The 19,354-nt window shown below is 47.2% G+C and overlaps 1 protein-coding gene across 1 annotated transcript in view; it reads right to left on the reverse strand.

Annotated features, from left to right (window-relative positions):
- TP63 (tumor protein p63) overlaps positions 1 to 19,354 on the reverse strand; it is an 83,515-nt gene that overhangs the window by 16,093 nt on the left and 48,068 nt on the right. The window contains exons 3-8 of the mRNA XM_037407541.1: positions 6,919 to 7,105; positions 5,058 to 5,173; positions 4,622 to 4,731; positions 4,204 to 4,340; positions 3,083 to 3,165; positions 1,975 to 2,111 (exon numbers count right to left, since the gene is read on the reverse strand). Of these exons, the coding sequence (XP_037263438.1) occupies positions 1,975 to 2,111; positions 3,083 to 3,165; positions 4,204 to 4,340; positions 4,622 to 4,731; positions 5,058 to 5,173; positions 6,919 to 7,105 (770 nt within the window). The remainder of the gene's footprint in view (positions 1 to 1,974; positions 2,112 to 3,082; positions 3,166 to 4,203; positions 4,341 to 4,621; positions 4,732 to 5,057; positions 5,174 to 6,918; positions 7,106 to 19,354) is intronic.

The raw sequence follows: 19,354 nt of genomic DNA on the forward strand, positions 1-19,354 counted from the left end.
TCTCCCTGCTCCTGGTATCCTTGAAAGTTCCTAATCTTTCTCCTCAGTATCTGAGCACACTCAGCAGCTGAGAAAAATGAGTTTATAACTGGAAAAGCGCCATGAGACATGCCAAAAGAAGTTTCATTAAATTAAATGGCCGGACTTATACATGCTGGTCTTAAAGGTAACACAAATACCAACCTCAGTTGCCAGGAACCCATCCTATTGATATAGGAAGAATGAAAACAGTAATTATGGCAAAGCAACTGTCAGCACCAAGTGAAAGCTGTCATCTGCTGCCGTCCATTTCTGCTTACAAAACCATTTCTCAACTGAAATGGCTGTAGTTCAGGTGGAGCTTTGAAGACACGCAGCTGAATGCACAAAGACCGCAAAGCCTAGGAGCTAGTAAATACAAGCTATAGTATATACAAACAGTGTAGATGACTGATAAAAATAAATAGTAATAATAATGAGAATTTTAAGTGCCCTCCAAAAGAGTCCGGAGCCCCTGGATGCTCCAGCCATTTTGGCACAAGGCTTCTTTCACACCTCCACAAGACTCCAGCTGACACTAAAAACACACAAGTTGAAATGTGAACACATGCAGAGATCTGGCAAAAAGCCACGGTATTGCAGAAGTCCTGAGACAAGGCCAAGGCACCGAAATAAATCCCTACAGGCTCAAGTGGGACTTATGTGGTGCCTTGGCCTCGTGCTAACCTCTGCAGAGGAATGAGTTATACCAGCAGCCTCTTGATGCGTGAGCTTACCAGCAGGAACGCGTGAGATCCTAAGCACTACCGCTGGTGGCTACCTACAGCCCGGGGGGCTATTTTCTGTCACCCGATACAGCAGGTGAAGCAATGCATGCCCATGAATGACACCGCTTACACTCCGTCTGGGAAGTCAAGCTCTGACTCAGTCCCTGTTACTGCAAAGCTTTGGGAACAGAGGGGAAAATGGAAACCAGACACTTATTTGGCCCTTCTTCTCCTCGTCCTCCTGGCACTTACACCACCCAAAGCAATCCTGGCACAGCCCTGCCAGCTGAGTTCAGATAGGGACTATGCCTGCCCAGATGGAAAGTTTCTTGTGTGCAATGTGGAGAGTCAGTGACAAAGTACAGATTTTAAAAACACTTTAAAAGGGCAGGCATAGAGTCTGTCTTTGAAGCACCCACTGGTCACAAAGGAATTCTTACTTGTTTCATCTTCACTCATGACTTTCATCTTCACGTTTTAAAGCTGTGGAACCTATGGTATTTATATCCCACTGAAACACCAGCCTTCCAACAGCACCAGAGATGCGCAGTAGTAGAGTCTAAGCACTTGGTTGAGCTGGTGCTGACAGCCCCAGCTCCACAAGTTCTTGACAAGATGCTCAGATGGATACCCTGGAGAAGGCAGAAGGCATGGAGATGGCTCCACGCTTGCTGCCCTTCCCACAGAGCAGAGGGGAGCAGAGCGCACCCACCCTGTGGCCCCCAGGTCGGGCACGCACATGCAGCAGGTTTCTGCCTGCAGGCTGTGCAATGGCACTGCCTGGCTGCGCTACGCCCTGGGCTCCGGCTGGAAGTCAGAAACAAGGGACCGAGCCTGTCCTCATTCATCCTCTGAGGCCAAAAGGTGAACTGTGTGAGATGAGGGGGACCTTGCAAGCAGTCAGGACGTGTGCTTGGCGAAGGACTGCTTTGTCCCATTGCACAGGTCATGAAATGTGGATCTCAAACTCAAGAGTCTTTCAAGTTCTGTACAGAAACTTGGCTGTGGCCAAACTCCTGACATCGATTTCTGCCAGCTTTGACCATGGGGTCAAACAGGTGCGCTGTTGGAAAGGATTTTGCCAATGCAGTACTCTACAAGTGCTTGGCTCTTGGTTGAGCACCATATCCCTATGAACAACTGTGCAGAAGCCTTCTGTGTCTCTCTCCTCTCTCCCCTTCCCCATCATCCTCACTGCACAGGTCGCTGCAAGCATACTCATACTCACTGCTTCTGGAGCAAGTGCTGGTGCTGCTGCTGCTGCTGCTGCCGGTAGGTCTCAATTGTGTGCTGGGGAAGGTACTGCATCAGTTCCAGGGACTCTTTGATCTTTAGTAGCATTTCATACGTCTCCCGTCCCCTCACCTGGATCATGGGAAGAGGGGGAAAAGAAAAGCCTTAAAGAACTGCTTCTATGGTCCTTAGTGACGGCCACCTTAGCAACTTTTAGATAAAGTAAATGACCTGAGTAGCATGTAAATGCTCTGTTTATACACTGCATATGCAATAAAACGGCTAAGCCTTGTGCTAGAGGTACAGCAGATAATGTTAAAGAGCAATAATCTGACACTGCAGGCTAGTGAACATCTTGAGGTTGTCATCTGGCTCGATGTAAATCTCTGCCAGCCAAAAGCAATATTCTGATCCAATCTGTTAGACAGGCAATGGCATTATCTGCCTCTGAATAAGCAGATCTGGTGCTGAATCTTACATGCCTTGGGTGGAGGGTGGCGGGAGGGGCAAGGACTAAAAAGAGTACTTAAATTTGGGTGTTAGGTTTGGATCTCCCTTCTCCTCTAGAGCACACCATGGTTTGTGATTTATTCAGCTAAGTGTGGCTCATGGGGAAGCAGCTAAATGGCCAGTTATGGATACTTCTTGCCCTTTCTAATCCAAACACTTAATACAGTGTATATCACTTCTATCACTACATTACACTGGTAATACATCTAAAAGCCACAGGAGCATCCACCTTTGTCAGTAAGGCAACACCCATTATCTCCAGAGAAAGCTAAAGTGCCACAGGCCCAGAAATGACAGACGAGGGAAACTCAGTCTCCAGGACAACATTTCCACCAGGACAGACAGATCCCTTGGGATATTCTCATGTGCCTTGCACAAGCCACTCTCAGTCAGCAGCTAATGGGATATTTCATATTTTCCCTCTGCAATTTGTATTTAAAATAGGTAGCTCTGGGGATTAAAAAAATAAAAAAATAAAAAATCCCACATCCCATCCCCAGGTCTCTCTGAGGTCTAGGTGAGCAGCTGACTTGCCTCAAGTCATGGAAGAAGATACTAAACATAAGGTAAATGCAAAGATGGAGAAAACTCACCGGCAAGTATAAGAGCTCATCATCTGGGGAACGTCTTTTTTTGATAGATGTCATCTGTATGCCATGCGTTCCTTGTCGAAAAGCTAGAAGAGAAATCCCAAAAGCATCCCATTAAAAAATAAAAAGGTGGGGGGGTGGTGTGTGTGCGAGTGGAAGAAAGAAAAATAAGAAAAAAAGAGATACACACAGAGACATGAAGTGCATGGCCAGCTCAGCTCATATCTGCAGCGCTCTGAAAGGGTCTGTGCCTGAGCCCCTCCAGAACTGTGCTTGCAGCTCCTGGCTCCACAAGGCAGACATGACTCTGCAGATGTTGTGTGGCCATACTGCTTGGGGAAACACATCAGCCGAGGAGTGCTGGATATACGGCACAACCCCAACAAATTCTGTACCTAGAATCAGCACCGGCTTTTTGCAGGGAAGATTGAGAGCTTTAGTTTAACAGTGCTCACGAGCTGTTGGTGGATCAGTGATCCAGGAAGGCAAGGCAAGAGGCAGGGAGCGTGCAGAATTCACTGCAAAAATGAAGCTCCGTTACAATCTGCCTCCTGTTGAAACCTGCTTCCCTGCTGCTCAGCCTTGTGCCATCACTGAGTGTACGGGGGAAACGAATGCTGGGTTTCCACATCTTGCATATCTGATGAGTACACTGCGCTCTTTAGAGCACAGAGAGAGGCTACCTGTCAGAGTACCTCCGATGCACAGCAGGATCTATGTGCACTCTTAATCTAGATTCCCCGTAGCTGGAAGACATATGCCACAGCCCAAGACACTGGCTATAAGGAGCAGAGAATGACAGCGCAGTCCTAACCAAGCAGTAAAGGTTCAAAAAGTGGTTACAGAGTCCCAGACATGTACCTTGAGGATGGCAAGTAAACACCCCCTCCAGCCAGGCAAGGCTAATCAACACAGGCAGCACTGCAAGGGAGCCCACAAACCCAGCTTGTGAACACCAGCTCATTTTTGAGGCTCATTCACCCTGGGAGAACAAACGTCTAAGGCCCTTCTGCCTCCAAGCCCATGCACAGCACCGCTCGGTCCCCATGGCACAAGCGGTGGGGTCACACCTGCGCCCTGTGACAGCACAATTTGCAATCTGCCCAGCTCTGCCAGCTACTTACGGCGCTTCGTACCATCACCATTCTTTGTGCTGTCAGACACTTGCTGCTTGCGGATGCTGTCCTCATCTGCTTTGCGATCTCTGCCTGGGCAAGCACAAATGCGGGCTTCAAAACATCGGCGGCCCAAGACTTGCCCACTGGGAAGAGAGGTGAGAGGAAGTGTCAGCTGGCAGCTCAGATGTGGGTCAGCAGCATCCCTCAGCTTCACACCAGACCATGCACAGACAGACTCAAACCTCCCATTTCCCAGTCAAGATGTCCCAGATGTTGGGAAACTCCCAACTGCAACGATTTGAAAAACATTCTGTGGCCCCTTAGATCAAACTGTCCCTAAGGATATGCAATGCTGCCCTGAGCAGAAGAGGGGCCAGAAGGCCACCTCTCAAGCAAAGGGCTACACTCATGATGTGCTACTTACTCTCTGGTTTCCAGTGTCACAATGATGAGGATTGGGCGACGGTTCATCCCTCCCACGCAGCTACTGTTACACATGAAGTTGTACAAGACTGTTGTGAACTCCGTACCAACCTGGATGAGACAAAGGGGATGAACAGAGGAGATGGTGGATGGAAAGCTCTGCTTTTTCCAGGCTCCCTTCTTGTACTTCTACAGCTGTGCTGCAATCAGTCTAGCACGACATAGGCCCCAGCACAAGGCTTCCTTAAAAGACATGAAGAACTCCTGCTCTCATGGGATAAAGAGGGTGTTTAAAAGCTCATATCTGACAAAGAGGAAGAAAGGATTCATTGTGATGAGGATGGGGAAAGCACAAGACCCTGACTCCTTTGACTAGGGTTACACAATCCCAATCCCTTTGTGTGCTGGGATGCCACCACCCTGAGTTCACAACGTACCTGGGGTGGCTCGTAGGGGACCAGCACACTCTGCCTCCCAGTGATGGGGTCTTCTACATACTGAGCATGGCTGTTCCCTTCCACCCTGATCAGATGGCTGGGAGGCGCAATCTGCCCTGCGAGGAAAAAGAGGCAAAAAGCAAGAGACACCATTCAGTGAAGCAAGGTCACACACAGGGCAGCAAGATCTTCCACCAAGGAAAACCCCTGCACATAGCCCCAGAGGTCTATCAGAGCACACATGTGCCTCCCAGCCCTCAAAGCATCCCCTTTCCAAGGTCCCTGCTGCCAGACACCAAAGGCAACACAGACTTCCTTAAGCTCATGCTGGACACCTGTGAGTAAACTTGAACACGGGCTTCCCAAGATCCCAGACTAAATGAGCCCAAATGTGAGCTTAATCGCAGTTCACAGTAACTCTTCCAGCAGGTAACCCCACGCGGATTTTCACAGCAGCTGAAAGCCTTTCTTTTCCTCCCCCTAATGCATACACAAAGTGAATTCCTTGAGGTCTCAATTGCTACTCTTCCCTATCAGTTGCTAGTCCTCTTCTGTTCCCTCCCATCAATCTTGATCCTACAGAGCTAAAAAAGATTCAAGCAGCAAAAGAAATATGCATTTAATTAATGGTCAACTTGAAAAATCATGCTTGCTTGCCGCAGCAGCAGAACGGAACATATCTTCTTTGTTTCTAGGACCCTTCCCAATAATTAATAAAAAAAATAATAGTTTCCTTCCTGCAAATTTTCTTCAGCGTTTCTAGAACATACAACTAAGTTCTGAGAAAAGCAGCCTGTAATGGATTCATCTCAAGAGTTTGTTTTGTGTTTGAACTGTTAATTTCTTATGAATATGATATTCATATTCTTATGAATACACTCAAAGTATTGTGTACTTCTTATTCTGAAATAATTATTTTTCTAGAACTTACACTTTTAGGTTTTTGTTACTTAAAATGCCACTATTGAACCAGGTAACAACCCTAAAAAAAATCCAGTTCTGTCAGAAAAGCACCTTCTGATACAAAAAACTATTCTGAAGAACTGTCTCACTTCACTCCGAGTCCTTCCTTATTTTTGGGCTTGTCTAGCCGGGTACACTGCAACCAGCAAAGGGATCCAGCTCCTAAGACATCCTGATAACTGACACCAATCGGGTTTTTTTACAGTAGGAGATAAATAATGCACGTAGAATAAAACAGATGCTCATGTGAACTTATGTGAACTTAAGTGGCCAAGGCAAAATGGAGCCCAGCCCATGAGTTTGCAGAAAACTCCAGGACATTTCTAAAACAGCTGCCACTTCACTAACATGAGGAGAAGCAAGTAAAAGATTAAAACATTAATACTGAACTGATAGCATTAAATGTACAGGAAGGCTGCCTACAGCTGATGCTGGCACTTAGTGTTATCCTGCTAGAGATAAACAGCCTCTCCGTCTTTGAGGCACGGATTAAGGACTGGAGATGATATTGCATCCTGTTACTAGATCCCTGTCCCAGCGACGTGGAAGCTCATTCCTGAGCACAAGGACAGCTGCTTCGCATCACAGGAGCAAAAGTAGAGTGGGGAAATGCTGCCAGCAGGGCACTGCCTGCCATGGGGACACATATCCATCCAGCCTGGGCAGGCGTGAAGTTTATTTCAGTACTGTCTTCCCAAGGACGTGCTTGCACAGGGACAGTTAAGGTATAGTATGAAGCTTCCTGCTAAGCATGGGAAATAAAAAGCTGGACAAGATGTTGCAGGGAGGTCTGCTTCTAGCAGGTTTGCTGTGAAGCTGCCACCAAATCCCTGCACTGGCCACCCATCTGCCTGGCAGCTTCAGAGAGGGACTGCCAGCAAACCACTGCCCTCCTTACCCTCGTTGAACTCCCGGCTCAGCTCGTGGTTCGGGCAGCGCTTGACCACTTCGGTGACATGTTCAGCTTTCTTGTAGACTGGCATAGCCCTGATGACAGCTCCCTGAGGTGGTGGGGTCATCACTTTAATCTGGATGGGACATGTCTTGGCGATCTGGCAGTACAGCTTTTTCAGTTCAGTGGAATACTGGATGGGGAAAAAGAGCAAGAGAGAGTCAGGATGTTCAGCTAGAAATGGAGGCATGAGGAGGACAGAGATGGGTTTGCACATGTAACTGAATGCACCAGCTCCAGCATGCGCATTGCATTTGTTGATGCAGCAGCCACACTTCCACACAAGCAGCAAAACCCCTAGACCTTTACTGTTTTAAAATAGCAGAGTATAAATCTACATTTTAGCTTTCCCAAAGGCAAAAATCTTTAGATAAAGAGTACTGCTTTTACAAGAACAAATACAGCCTTTATTTCTCCTGGGCACACACCCCCTCTTCCAAGGGGTGCATATTACCCACCTAACAAAACAGACACTATTCTTTTCAAAGCACTCTATAATCCTGGAAGCTACACACGTAAAGTGTTTCATCCTGTTTTGTAAGAAGCCCTCCTACCTTTGCAGAGGGATGAAATAAAAGCATGAGCTTTGGAATTGAACAGTAATTGAAAGCAAGACCCTAACCTGTTTGGGAGTTGTACCAAATCTGACACTTCAGTTATCTTTTAAAAGCATCTCACACCTCTGCTGACCACCTCTGCAGCAATCTCCACACTTCTAAATGCAAAGGGTTACATCCATGATAGAGGTAAAAAATAGTATATATATAAAAAAAATAATCAAAGGTCAGAAGCACCGAACAGCCCAAAAAGCAGGTCCATGATGACACCTAGAGCACAACCCAGCAGCTGATTCTAAAAAGGGAGAGTGTGACTGTGCAATGAACACCTGGAGCAGAACAAGATGCTCTTATTCACTGTGCTAATTTGGAGCATATTAGATCTCCTCTTTTAAGATGTTCCCTACTAAAACAGTAACACTGGTGAAGCATTTTCCTGAAGAGCGTTCCCATCTGGAAACCTTTCCTCAGCAAAACACCAAGGTGTTGGTTTCTGTTTAAAAATCCTCACTAAAATAAGGACATGTGCTTAGCAGGAGTGGTGCAAGGAAACTCTTACGTAGTTCAGTGCAGTATAACCTGAATCTATTTTTCTGGATGTCCCCCATGAAGGAGACTCTCCAGCCTCCTCTGCTGCACAAGGTTGTTCTAAAATACAGCAGTTTTTGTCAGCACCCCGCTCCGGAGGCATCCAGTTTTCTCCTGGTGCTCAGACATTCACAAGCGCAGAGCTCTCCCAGTAACTCTAACCACGCAACCCACAGGAATTACTGGCATTTCCCCACTTCCATCTCTTTGGTTCTTGCAGAGAAAGAAAAGTGAAAGCCCCAAGGTGGTTGTTTTCCTCAAAAAAAAAAAGTCTCCAGCAGCCGTGGCTGATACCGCCCCAGTCCCAAGTGTTCAAACAAGGCACAGAGACAGGTCCATACTGGTCGAGAGCACAACATGGCCATCCACCCCGCTGGGATGGGAAGAGCTGGCACATGCATGGGTGGGTGGAGGGTGACGTGGCAGCATAAGGATTAGCCAGTGATATTTGGGGATTATTTGCATTTTGAAGCATACACATTGCTAACACAGGAAAAACCAAAGTTGGGAGAGACACTTGGGAGGAGAGAGGGATTAAAAATAAGCCAAGCCAGTCCCTTCCCTCCTCACTCAACGCCACCCTGCCACATGGCAGAGAAAATGCTACAGGTATTTAAGCTAAGGTGGGGGGGAAAAATCATCTTTAAAATGCAAAGGCCAAGTTGTGCAATGTATTTTATGTGCCTGCAGGCTAGAGATTAAACCCACAAAGGATTTACCCAGCCCGCGGAAACGGGGAACATGCCAAACAATTACAAAAAAAAAAAGTTGCGAAAGATCTAGATGGTGATTTATATCATACATCTCTTTAACCTGAAATTCCTTATTGTTTTTTAATTAAAAAGCAATTCCTTAGTGAAGGTAAGAGTGAGCTCACTATGTTGTCTTTTCATCTCAAGAGGCAGGAAAAGAATCACTTCTATGTGAAGAGGAAGAAAATTTAGAAAGCATTGTTTCCTTCAACACAACGGTTTGCTAATAGCATTGTGAAGGTTTCAAGGACAGAAAACCTTAAATATCTCAAAAAGCCAACTAATTGCTTGGATGCCTTAACATCATTGAAGCATAAAGAAATTGGGCACCCAAAGACGATGGGCTGAAATGAAAGCATAAATATGGAAGCGCAATGGCGCAGAGAGGGCACAGCACACGCCAGAAGCCAACGTGTCCGGTGTCTGCAGGCATTCGGAGAATTGAACAAATGGAAGGAGATATACGCCCCGTGGTCACGGATCAGAAGTGTTGGTGTTGACTGTAATTTTATGTGTAATAGCTTCAAAGACAGAAAGATGGGGTTACAAGAAGGAAAAAAATATTGAAAACATTAAAAAATCACTGCTTTCAGAAGAACAGGAGAGGTGCCTGACACCAGCACGAATACCAAGGCTCCAGGTCAACCAGCATGGCCCTCCTGCCAGCAAAGGAAGGGATCGGCTCCTCACCCACCCTTCAGCACCCCAACTGCCAGAAGCCTTTGACTACAACCAGCAAGGCAGGCACTGGGCCTGCAGCTGAAGTTCATAGAAAGCAAACAGCCACGGGCTAACGGGTTATGATGAACAAGCCTGTCCAACAAAGAAATACAAATATAACGTCCCCAAAACACAGGGCAGACTCAAGAGCTCCAGAGACTAGCCAACACCTTGAACCTGGCTTGTTGGAGAAGGAGGGTGATCAGGAGCCCACCTCTGCTTCAGGACACGGTCAGGGCACAGGCAGGCAAGCAGCAGCACTCAGCACAGAGGCAGACGAGACGGCAAAAGGGCTCTGCTGCCTTTTTGTTGTCAAGTTGCAAGAGGAGTTCAGTCCTCACAGGCAATACACAGGGCTCAGGGACATGGCACGCAGCCACGATTTCACATCTACCCCAGGCACAGCCGCCCGTGAGCGTGTAATCACTGAGCGGCTGGTCATTTAACACCGGTGTAAATCTGTCCACGGGGTACCTGCTGTCAGACAGTAAGGGGCTTGAGTTTCCCACCCTGCCAACTTTGCTGCAACCATGGGTAACCTGACGCCCGGCCATCTATTGGCATAAATAGATGCAAACAACTAGGTCATGGTGACTGGGTACTGGATCAGTGATAATAGCTATATCCACAGAGCAAGACAGGATATTGTATATAGATTTCAAAGCAAATAAGCCTCAGGAAAAAGTTCTGAGGAAGGAGCTGTCTGTGTTCAGAGAGTGCCTGCAAGCAAGGTGCCTCTCCCCAGCGGTCCCCAAATGACCCCACCTTGCAGGGGTCACAGTCCCCCTGCCCACCATTCTGCTATGGGAACTGACAGACGCCCACTGTATGAGGGGTCAGACCACAGGGTGAGCAATTCCCGGAAATGCAGAGCATGACTGTTAATCAGTGTGCTTCTGTTACCTGCTTGAGGAAGAAAACTAAATTAAGAGCAAAAAAAACCAAAAATGAGCTTGGCCCAGTCAACAAGCCTATCACTTAGCAAGACTACGAATCACCTAGCAGCAGGCACAGAAGTTGTGCCAACAGCCCGAGAAGCACAAACACTGCTTCTACCAGATGTATGGACCAGAAAGTTATTTAAAACAAGACAGTAGAGCTGGCAACGTGTTACCCATTCAAGAGGGTGAGGAAAGAGCTTTAGCTCTGACTTTTCTTCGGGGTTCAAGTGCTGCATGTAGCACTTCATAAGTAGACTTCAAGAGATTAAGTACAACAGTGAATTTAGCTTTTTGCTTAATAATACGTTTTAAAAGGAAAGAAGAAAACATTCCAGTGCCTGCAGCTCTGCCCTCCCCACCTGCCTGTGCAGACATACCGTATTACCCACTCTTGGCACCCTGGCTGGTAATTCAGTATCACAATACACACACGCCAGCTACCATCAGGCAACACCTGTCTGATTTCTTAGCAAGCCTCTTCTCCGGAAGGTGTGTCAACAAAGGGTTTAAAGGACAAAACAAAACACTTTTTAACCTCTCAAATGGAGAATTTTTGTTAGAAAGGACAGAAGTCTCCTGGAAATAAGTGTTCCGTGCAATACAAGCTGCAATGGTTTTTCACTGAGAATTCAATTCCCCTGCAAAATACCGATACAGCAAAATCCCCCAAACACTACGTTGGAAATCTACCTCTAATATCTGTTTTACCATCTGATCTAGCTGAGGGATTATGGTCCCAAAGTCTTTAAAAGGAGCGGGGTTTGGTGAGCTCTACGAATGCTGATGGATGTCAATTTGAAGGTGATCCCAGAGGTTGGCTTATAGCATGACAGCTCCCTGAGCCCCTTCTGCTCAGATCAACAGGTCTTTCAAATCTTTCGCAAATTTCTTTCAAGTAGTCATGTTTTAGTCAACTCAGTTACATTACATTCATTTTCAAAAGCTGTTGGCCTGCTATGCTTTCTCCCCTACTTAAGTAACTCCAAGAAGGGGAAAAAAAGAACAGCTTAGCAGAGCAGGAAAGCAACATTTACTTGCACCAAAGTATTCACAGATGAGAACAAGCAGACTCACAAAGAAATAGAAAAATCACCTGCATAAGCTTTATTCATTTAAGAGGGGAAAAAAAAAAAAAAAAAAAGCTAGTGGAAGGAAAGGAAGGTACCTACTAAAAATAAAAATCAAGATTTATGCATGTACCTTAAATGTCTCTGCTTTGATGAACAGTGATTTAAATTTTCATTCAAGAAAAATCCCACAACTGCTGGGGGCATGGGGGACACACACCAGATAAGAGTGTGTGTGCATATACGCACACACACACACACACTTTTGGAACTAGTGTGTACCCAGAGGATGCTCACAGCAGGGAAGTGCAAGAAGAGCTCTTCCCAGAGCGCTGCAGACATGGATGTCTCCTGCTAGATTTAACTTTAATCAGCGTAACCTTAACCCCACTGCTCACTAGCTGACATGTTGCAGCTCCAGTTTGAGGTTCTCTGTCTCACCAGGCTCCAGAGAAAAGCAGAAATCTTGCTGCTAGCAGACGTAGCTGACGTTCAACCCGTGGGCACAACTGACAGGTCAGCGATAGATCAGGCCCTACAGATCCACCACAGGCGACGACAGCCCCCAGACTCGCAGCCCACTGCACCAGTGAGACACACCTGCGAGCATCACCCATCTGCAGGAGAAACCACTGTGCTACGGCCAGAGAGGATGGGAGCAGAGGGGATGCTGACACAGCCCTCACCAGTGCTTTGCAGACATCTACCAAACTTCTCCACCCCGGGGCAAAGGAAAAACCACATCGCCCTGTTTTTCCTCCTGAGGATGGGCAGCGATTCATGCAAGGGCGTCTGTCTTTGCAGGGACTTAAAGTTCACGTTCCCCTTGAGCCCCTCTGCCCCTGCCCGCGCCCCGCACGCAGGGTGCCGATGAGCCATTAAAACCCTTCCTCCCAGCGCTTCTCCCCGGGAGCCGCAGCCAAAGGCCGCCTGTTGCCACCTGTCAGTCGCAGGGATTAATTACCTGTGCCGGGCTGGGAGCGGCACATTCCTCCCCGGCCTCACCCTCCGAGATGTTGACATCAGGCAGGTGGGCCCCGCGTCCCCCGGCCGGCAGCGCGCAGGGGACGGCGCAGGGGCGTGGGGACGGGCAGCGCCGCCGCAACCGCAGGAGCGAGGGGAGAAGCGTGTCGGAGCGTGTGGGCGCAGCCCCGGGGCAGGCGGCACCCCCCCGCCCGCCGCTGGTGCCGGCCTCGGAAACCGTAGTGGGGGAAAAAAATTAATAAACGAATACCTATACGTGCGTTGAGCTGCTTAGGTAAACGGGGAAGAGGAGGGGTGGCAGGGAGGGGAAGGGAGAAACGTAGCCCGCGGGCAAGGATTCAGCGGGACGGTGCCTGGCGCGCCCGGTCCCCTGCGTGCGGGCCGTGGGGTGGGCTGCCCCCTGCCCACCGCCCCCCGGCTCAGCCCAGGGGCAGGGACCCGGGGAAAGCAGCGCTGCCCACATGCCGGTGGCAAGGGATGCTTGCGCTCGGCCGCGCTGTCGCACGATGCGCGGACAGAAGCCGCTTCCCCGCCCCCCCCCCCCCCCCCGGGCAGATGCGGAGCTGCGTGCTCAGCCACCTACTCACCGCGGCACAGAGCGCCGGCTGCGTGCTCCCCCCTCCACGTAGAACCCCCTGCGATTTCCTCCACGCTGCACCCCCGGCCAGCCCCCCCCTACCACCGCCCTGCAAACACCCAGCCACGCACCCCATCTCGGAGGGCGGCGCTGAAGCAGGCCAAAAAGTCTGCGCAGGGACAGGCGCAAGTGGTCATGCTGTAGGACACCCCCCTGAAAATCCCCAAATCATTGCATCTGGAGCATCTGCTGGGTTCTCCCATCTTTAGGAAAATGAGATCATTCATTCATGTGACAATACTTCAGCACCTCCCTTGAGGCTCCCCAGAGATTTTAATTCAAAATTACCTTGATCAGGATGTACTATCTGCTTTAGGAATACTCCTACCTAACACTGCCAGCAAAGTCATAATGATAACAGAAATAACACTGATGTTTTCGCATATTACCTTTGCACTGTGAAACAGCTGTAAATTAGAAAACTTTACATTCAAGGGCTTTTACATTGCAGTTTCATATCTACAGAACTATTTCATCAACAAATGAAGACCTCGAGGTTTGGCTTGAAAACACTTTAAACGAACAACAAATAAAAAATTAATTGAAAAGTATCCTGTTTCAAGAGGAAAAAAACCCCAACCAACCCAAAACTGATGGAAAACTTCAGAGGCAAGCTGGGAAATATTTTACATATGTTTTCTGATACAAACTGACGGCTGTGAAGCAAGGCTTCACTATTTTATTTTGCTAGTTCTCTTCCTTTGCTGTTCTATTTTTTTAAAAATCTTTTTGAAATAACTTCTTTTAAAACTAAAATAGTAAGTCTCCTGCAGTCAAATGACCTTACCTTGCATACCCAGCTCACACTCTACTTGTGTATCATATCCAGTTTCTAAAGTGAAACTTCAGCAGTACCAAATAAGCTTCGGATGCTAAAAATGTCTAGTAATTTGCATTTCTGACAGACTACTTTGCACTAGAAATTTTGCAAGTGAGGTGGAGGTATGAAATAATAGAAAATGTGCTGAAAAGCCAAAGCTGAGCCAATGCTTAACAACACCTTCCCCCGTGGGTCGCAGTAAGCGCGCACTGATGGCGAGATCCCACGTTACAAAACATGGACATTTTCAGTGAATGGAGTAGCTTCCACAGGAAGCATTTTATTTTATGTTATTCCCCAAAGCCTGAGGTACACTCTCAGATACCTTCTTGCAAACACAATTTTACACAAATGCACAAAACACCTGAGAATTATCCTGCCTGCAGCACGGTTCCCTCTGATGCAACAGAACTGGCCAAAGCACACGGACTTTGAAACTGTACCGGGCTCCAGATGCTGTGCTGATTTCACTGATCGGATCAGTGTCTCCCGCATGTCCCTGTGATGCTATTTTCATAGGCTCTGCATTGCCAATTTACAGGTCACCAGTAAAACACTGTGTGGTATTTTCTTCCTCAAAGGACTTTTCTTTAGGATAATTTCACAAATAAATCTTCCCATGCATGGGGCCACATGCTGCATTGTTACGCTTAAAGCACTGGGGTCTGGGTGGTAGGGGTTTTTTTTGTTTTGGTGGGGGTTTTTTTGTGTGCTGGTTTTGGTTTGATTTTTGTCTGTAAGGGCTGGGCACAGGCTCTGTTTATACTGTTCAACTCTTAGCCTCTCAAACTGATACCTAATTCTCCCAGTGACTCCTGTATTACAAATGCACAACATAAGCAACCTGTTTAATTACCAAAGAAGATGCAACACTAAGAAACATACACTGCAAGAAGCCCACTCTCACATTACCCAATCTCACTTAAAGGCTATGAAGTGTTAAAATTTGGCAGAATAGTGAGGAGCAAAAAAAGTTAGGTTAAAAAATTAGTTAAAATTGGATTTGAAAAACATGCCCTTCAATTACTGAATGTTAATTGGTAAACCAATAAAACTTGACAGCAAGATTTCTTATCATTACAGTGAATGCAGAAGGTGGTCCATGAATGACTCCATTGCATTTCTTCCCTCCTCTCAGAGCTCCACTATCCTGAGACACCTGGCTGCTTCACACCCTCCTAGCAGGACGGGAACCCACTGCAAACAAAGTGCTACACTGAAGTTACAAGTATTTGCACCTATACAAGATACACACACCTGCTTGCAGGTAATCCAAGCGAGTGTACAGTATATATATGACCATGTGTTTGCTTACATGAAACTAAGTTGATTAGTATGACACCAAGTGTCACACCAGCTAGAAACTGTGACAGTGACATAACCAGCAATAGTCCTTCCAAGCAATTGTACTCATTACACCAGAATGTATACCCCAAAGCTGCAGGTAAAAAGCCTTGATTTAGCAAGAAAACTTCAGTACATGCTTAACTTCTGGCAGTGCTTTAACCACCTCCTGCCTAAGTCGGTATGCCTCTGCATAAGGGCATTTATGAAGCCAAACCTAGACCTAAGGTGGTCTGATTCAATTTGTATTTTAAAGCAAGTGAAGATTTTCTTGTAAAGGACTCCAAAAATGAACTGGAAAGAACATATTCAGGCTCCTGAGAGCAAACCCACCCCACCACCATACTGATTCTGACTCATGTGCCTCAGCCTCAGATACTGAGCACCAGAACCTGTTCTGTTCATGCACTGCTTTAAGGAAAGCCCAGGCTGGCCATTTCAAACCTCCTCCTAGCTTGGCGTGGGGGATTAAACCTTCTTACAATCATCTGTCTTGGGTTCAGCCAAAGAGGAAGGCTGTTGTTTGTTTCCTATTAGCCTCCCAGATCTCACTTGTTTCAAGTCCGCATGTTCCAGCATGCTTCATCCTACCAGTCAAACTCCAAGAACTCTAACCAGCCAGAGGAAACATTGCCTGGAATAATCAGATGCCAGCTTTTAATGCATGTTCCAGTCACTTTTGTCCCCTGCTGGAAGTCAAAGGGTGATTAACTCGGCCATAAGGAGGGAAGAACCAAAGCAGCACATAAAGGTTGTCACTACTGATTGTTCCTGTGCATGCTCAATTATAAAAAGCAAACAGCCAAAAGCAAAACAAAATCCTAAAGCTCTCCAAAATAAGCCTGCTCCCACCGAATCTAACCTGGTTTCATCAACATGAGTCATTTGTAAGAGTCCCAGACAAGCAGGTCAAGCCTTGCAGCCCCCTACAGAGTAGACATAGGCTTTGGATCCTCAGCAATGCAGGATATAGTCACAGGTTCAGATAGCTCCACACCAGCTGAAGATCAACAGGATGAAGCACGGTACAAGGTAATGCCAAGTGTAAGACCTAACTCCAAAACTCTTTTTAGTTCCCTCATCTGCAAATCAGGGGTTTTCATAAATATCTCAGAGGGAAGTAAATGAGTCATTAGTATAGTATCTGCTACAGCAGAGGGGAAGCCATGGTGGACAAGAGAACACATTTAAAAACAGAAACAAACAAACAAAAAACACGCACAAAAAAATGAAACAAAAAAACCCAACCCAAAACAAAATGAAAAAAACCAAGCCACCATACAATGAAGTTGTTCTGGCAACATAGTCTTTTCAATCAGCAACATCCCAAGACTGTGATTTAGGGGCAGAATCATGCCCAGAGGTATCGGGCACTCTGCTACAGACTGCACCAGCTATTCAACACCCTAGAAAGCAGGACACTTTGCTAGATGGTGACATGGTTCCACTACAATTCTGGCTCATGTCAAAGGGCTGACCTACTTGTAAAATGCTACAGGGTCAGTATATTGCAAGGGTAAGAGTTTGAGTGTCAAATATGGGCACATCTTCCTAGCTGGGTCACTGACAGGTTCAGAGGAGATGCAAGCTGGTTGCCTTTACACACTCTTATACTGATAGGTGGCTAAAGGAGAGAAAACTCCAGCAATTCAAAGCTAAAACCAAGTTTAATGTCTTATTGTAGAGGAATGAAGGCAGTGGGTTGATTAGCATTGATAACGTGCAGCTGTGGCCTTGCCTCAGAGGCAGTGGGTTGATTGACATGGACGATGTGCAGCTGTAGCTCGTTCCCACTAAGTGGTTAAATAGCCCCGAGGATGGTGGGAGAGGGGGTTGGATGGAGGAGGAGCAGTGTGGTCTGACCTCTGGAGGAAGGAGATACAGCACAGACAGTAGAATCTGACCAACAGTAAAGCCTTGTTGCAGCCTGCTGGTTTGTTTGTGCTGCAACATCTTCTGACCTCTCATACGTAATTCCTTTGCCCAGACACATTTTCTTCCCTGTTCACTCTTTCTTGACTTAGGGTTTAGAATCAATGGACTCTACTTAGAGGACAAATAACCCCTGATGAAATTCACGTAGGGATGATTTGTACTTTTTCCTTGCCTTCCTAAAGTGTTACTGAAGACATAGTTGGACTTCTGTTACCTGCTAAGCCTCGTGCAAATGACCCTAAGAGATTCCTCTTCCATTCCTCCCACAACCCACATGGAGGATCAGCTTCCCTACCCATTCCAGATGGCCCCACAACAGCCCTCCTGCTGGCAAGTGCGTTACTGACACAAGCTGCAGGACATCTCCACATAGTGTAGTTCAGTGCAAGCGAGGGATGCCAGATTTATTTCAGAGGGGGCAGCTTTCAGCAACATTCTTCCAGAGGGAAAGCTGGCAGGTCTGGATGAACACTCCTGCCTCCTCAGATAGTGCAACACACCTCCAAGATCCTGCATTTCTGCATGTGACAGCTCAGGGCTCTCCCACAGCAGCCCTCCGTAGCTCTTCATCCAAAGCTTCCATCCAAAGAGACAGGTCAGACACAGCCAGTGCAAGAGCTCTGTGACACCACAGCCCAGACAAGCACAGAAAACACAAAAACCTTTGAGACAAACCCCATGTTTCACAGGGGGTGATTACCTATACTGAAATCCACAGGCAAAACACATTAGGTCTTTCCTGAGCAGAGGGCAGGACACCTCTGCCTCTACAGCCGACTAAGCAGCTTGAGCAGGTTGATGACTGTGTGGGTGTTTTCTTGGCTGGGCAAGCCTACTTCAATGCCATGCTGTGACTAAGTGCAGGAATGGTCCCTGGCTGTCTCCCGAGCAGAGAACCAGCCACTGGACCCCACGGAGCAGGGCTGGTAGCTAACTGGGAGTCCAAGGATCTCAGCTCTGAACCAGAGTGCTGCAACAGAACCAGGGGCCACCAGCCAAGTCAGTCAGTGAGCACTCTTCCATATGCGTGCTCTCAACAAAGACTGAATGGCTCCAATGGAGAAAGGCAACCCCCTTTCTCTCCTACTTGCCTTCCTTCCCCCCTCTCCGTTTGTTCCACCTGAGGGGAAGTACAGATACCTCTCCACTTCATCCTTCTAATAAAGTAATAATCGCACCTATGGGAGGCGATGGAAGGAAAGACAGAAAGTATTAAATCTGACAGGCTCTCAAAGCGGCAGTGCCAGTGAAATGCATCATTAAGGTGAGTAATTTTCCTGTTTACTTCATAGGCTCTAAGCCCCCCCCCCTCCTTCCTCTCCACCTAAGATGTGGGCAGGACCCATCAAGGCAAAGCTTTGGAAGCAAGCAGCAGCGTCCCCAATTTCTACATAAATGCTGCAGGCCAAAGAGCAAAGGCAAGTTCCAACTGAGCCCTTGACAGTAATCAAGCATTGCGGCGCCTCTGGTCTTGTCTTGTGCATACCTTGCAAGTAGCATCATGTCTTCCCGCTGAGATTTCACTGGCAGTGCACACAAGTGCCTTGTTCCTTGGCTTCTATCTCAGAAAAAGAAAGTCCTGAACACACACACACACACACGCCCCTGCCTTTCTGCTCTGAGGGAGACCATTTCCCTCTAAATCTTCAGCATACTGTGAGCAGCCCTTTCAGAACAGATTTCTGAATCTGCAAAAAATCTCTTTTGTTCCTGTGCAGAAGGTGAGCACCAGTCCCTTGCCAAAAGGGCACTGAGTTTTCTCTATTAACATCCAGGAAACTTTCCTGAGTCAGATCTTATTACATTTGAAACAAAGTGCAGGTACCAGCAAGTCTCTTCCATGATAACAGCCAGGGCCTGTCCCATTTCCTGATCACATTACGCTCAATTTCCAGAATTACATCTATGCAAATATTGTTCCCCTGCTTGCAGAGCATTTCATTGATAATTAAAGTGAAAAGCCAGCAAAGCTCTTCTGGCCAGGATGCCAAGTGAGGCAACAAACTAACCCACAGGCAAATATTCTTCCTCTGTATG

The sequence above is a fragment of the Falco rusticolus genome, chromosome 13 (assembly GCF_015220075.1).
Source record: "Falco rusticolus isolate bFalRus1 chromosome 13, bFalRus1.pri, whole genome shotgun sequence".
NCBI lineage: Eukaryota > Metazoa > Chordata > Aves > Falconiformes > Falconidae > Falco > Falco rusticolus.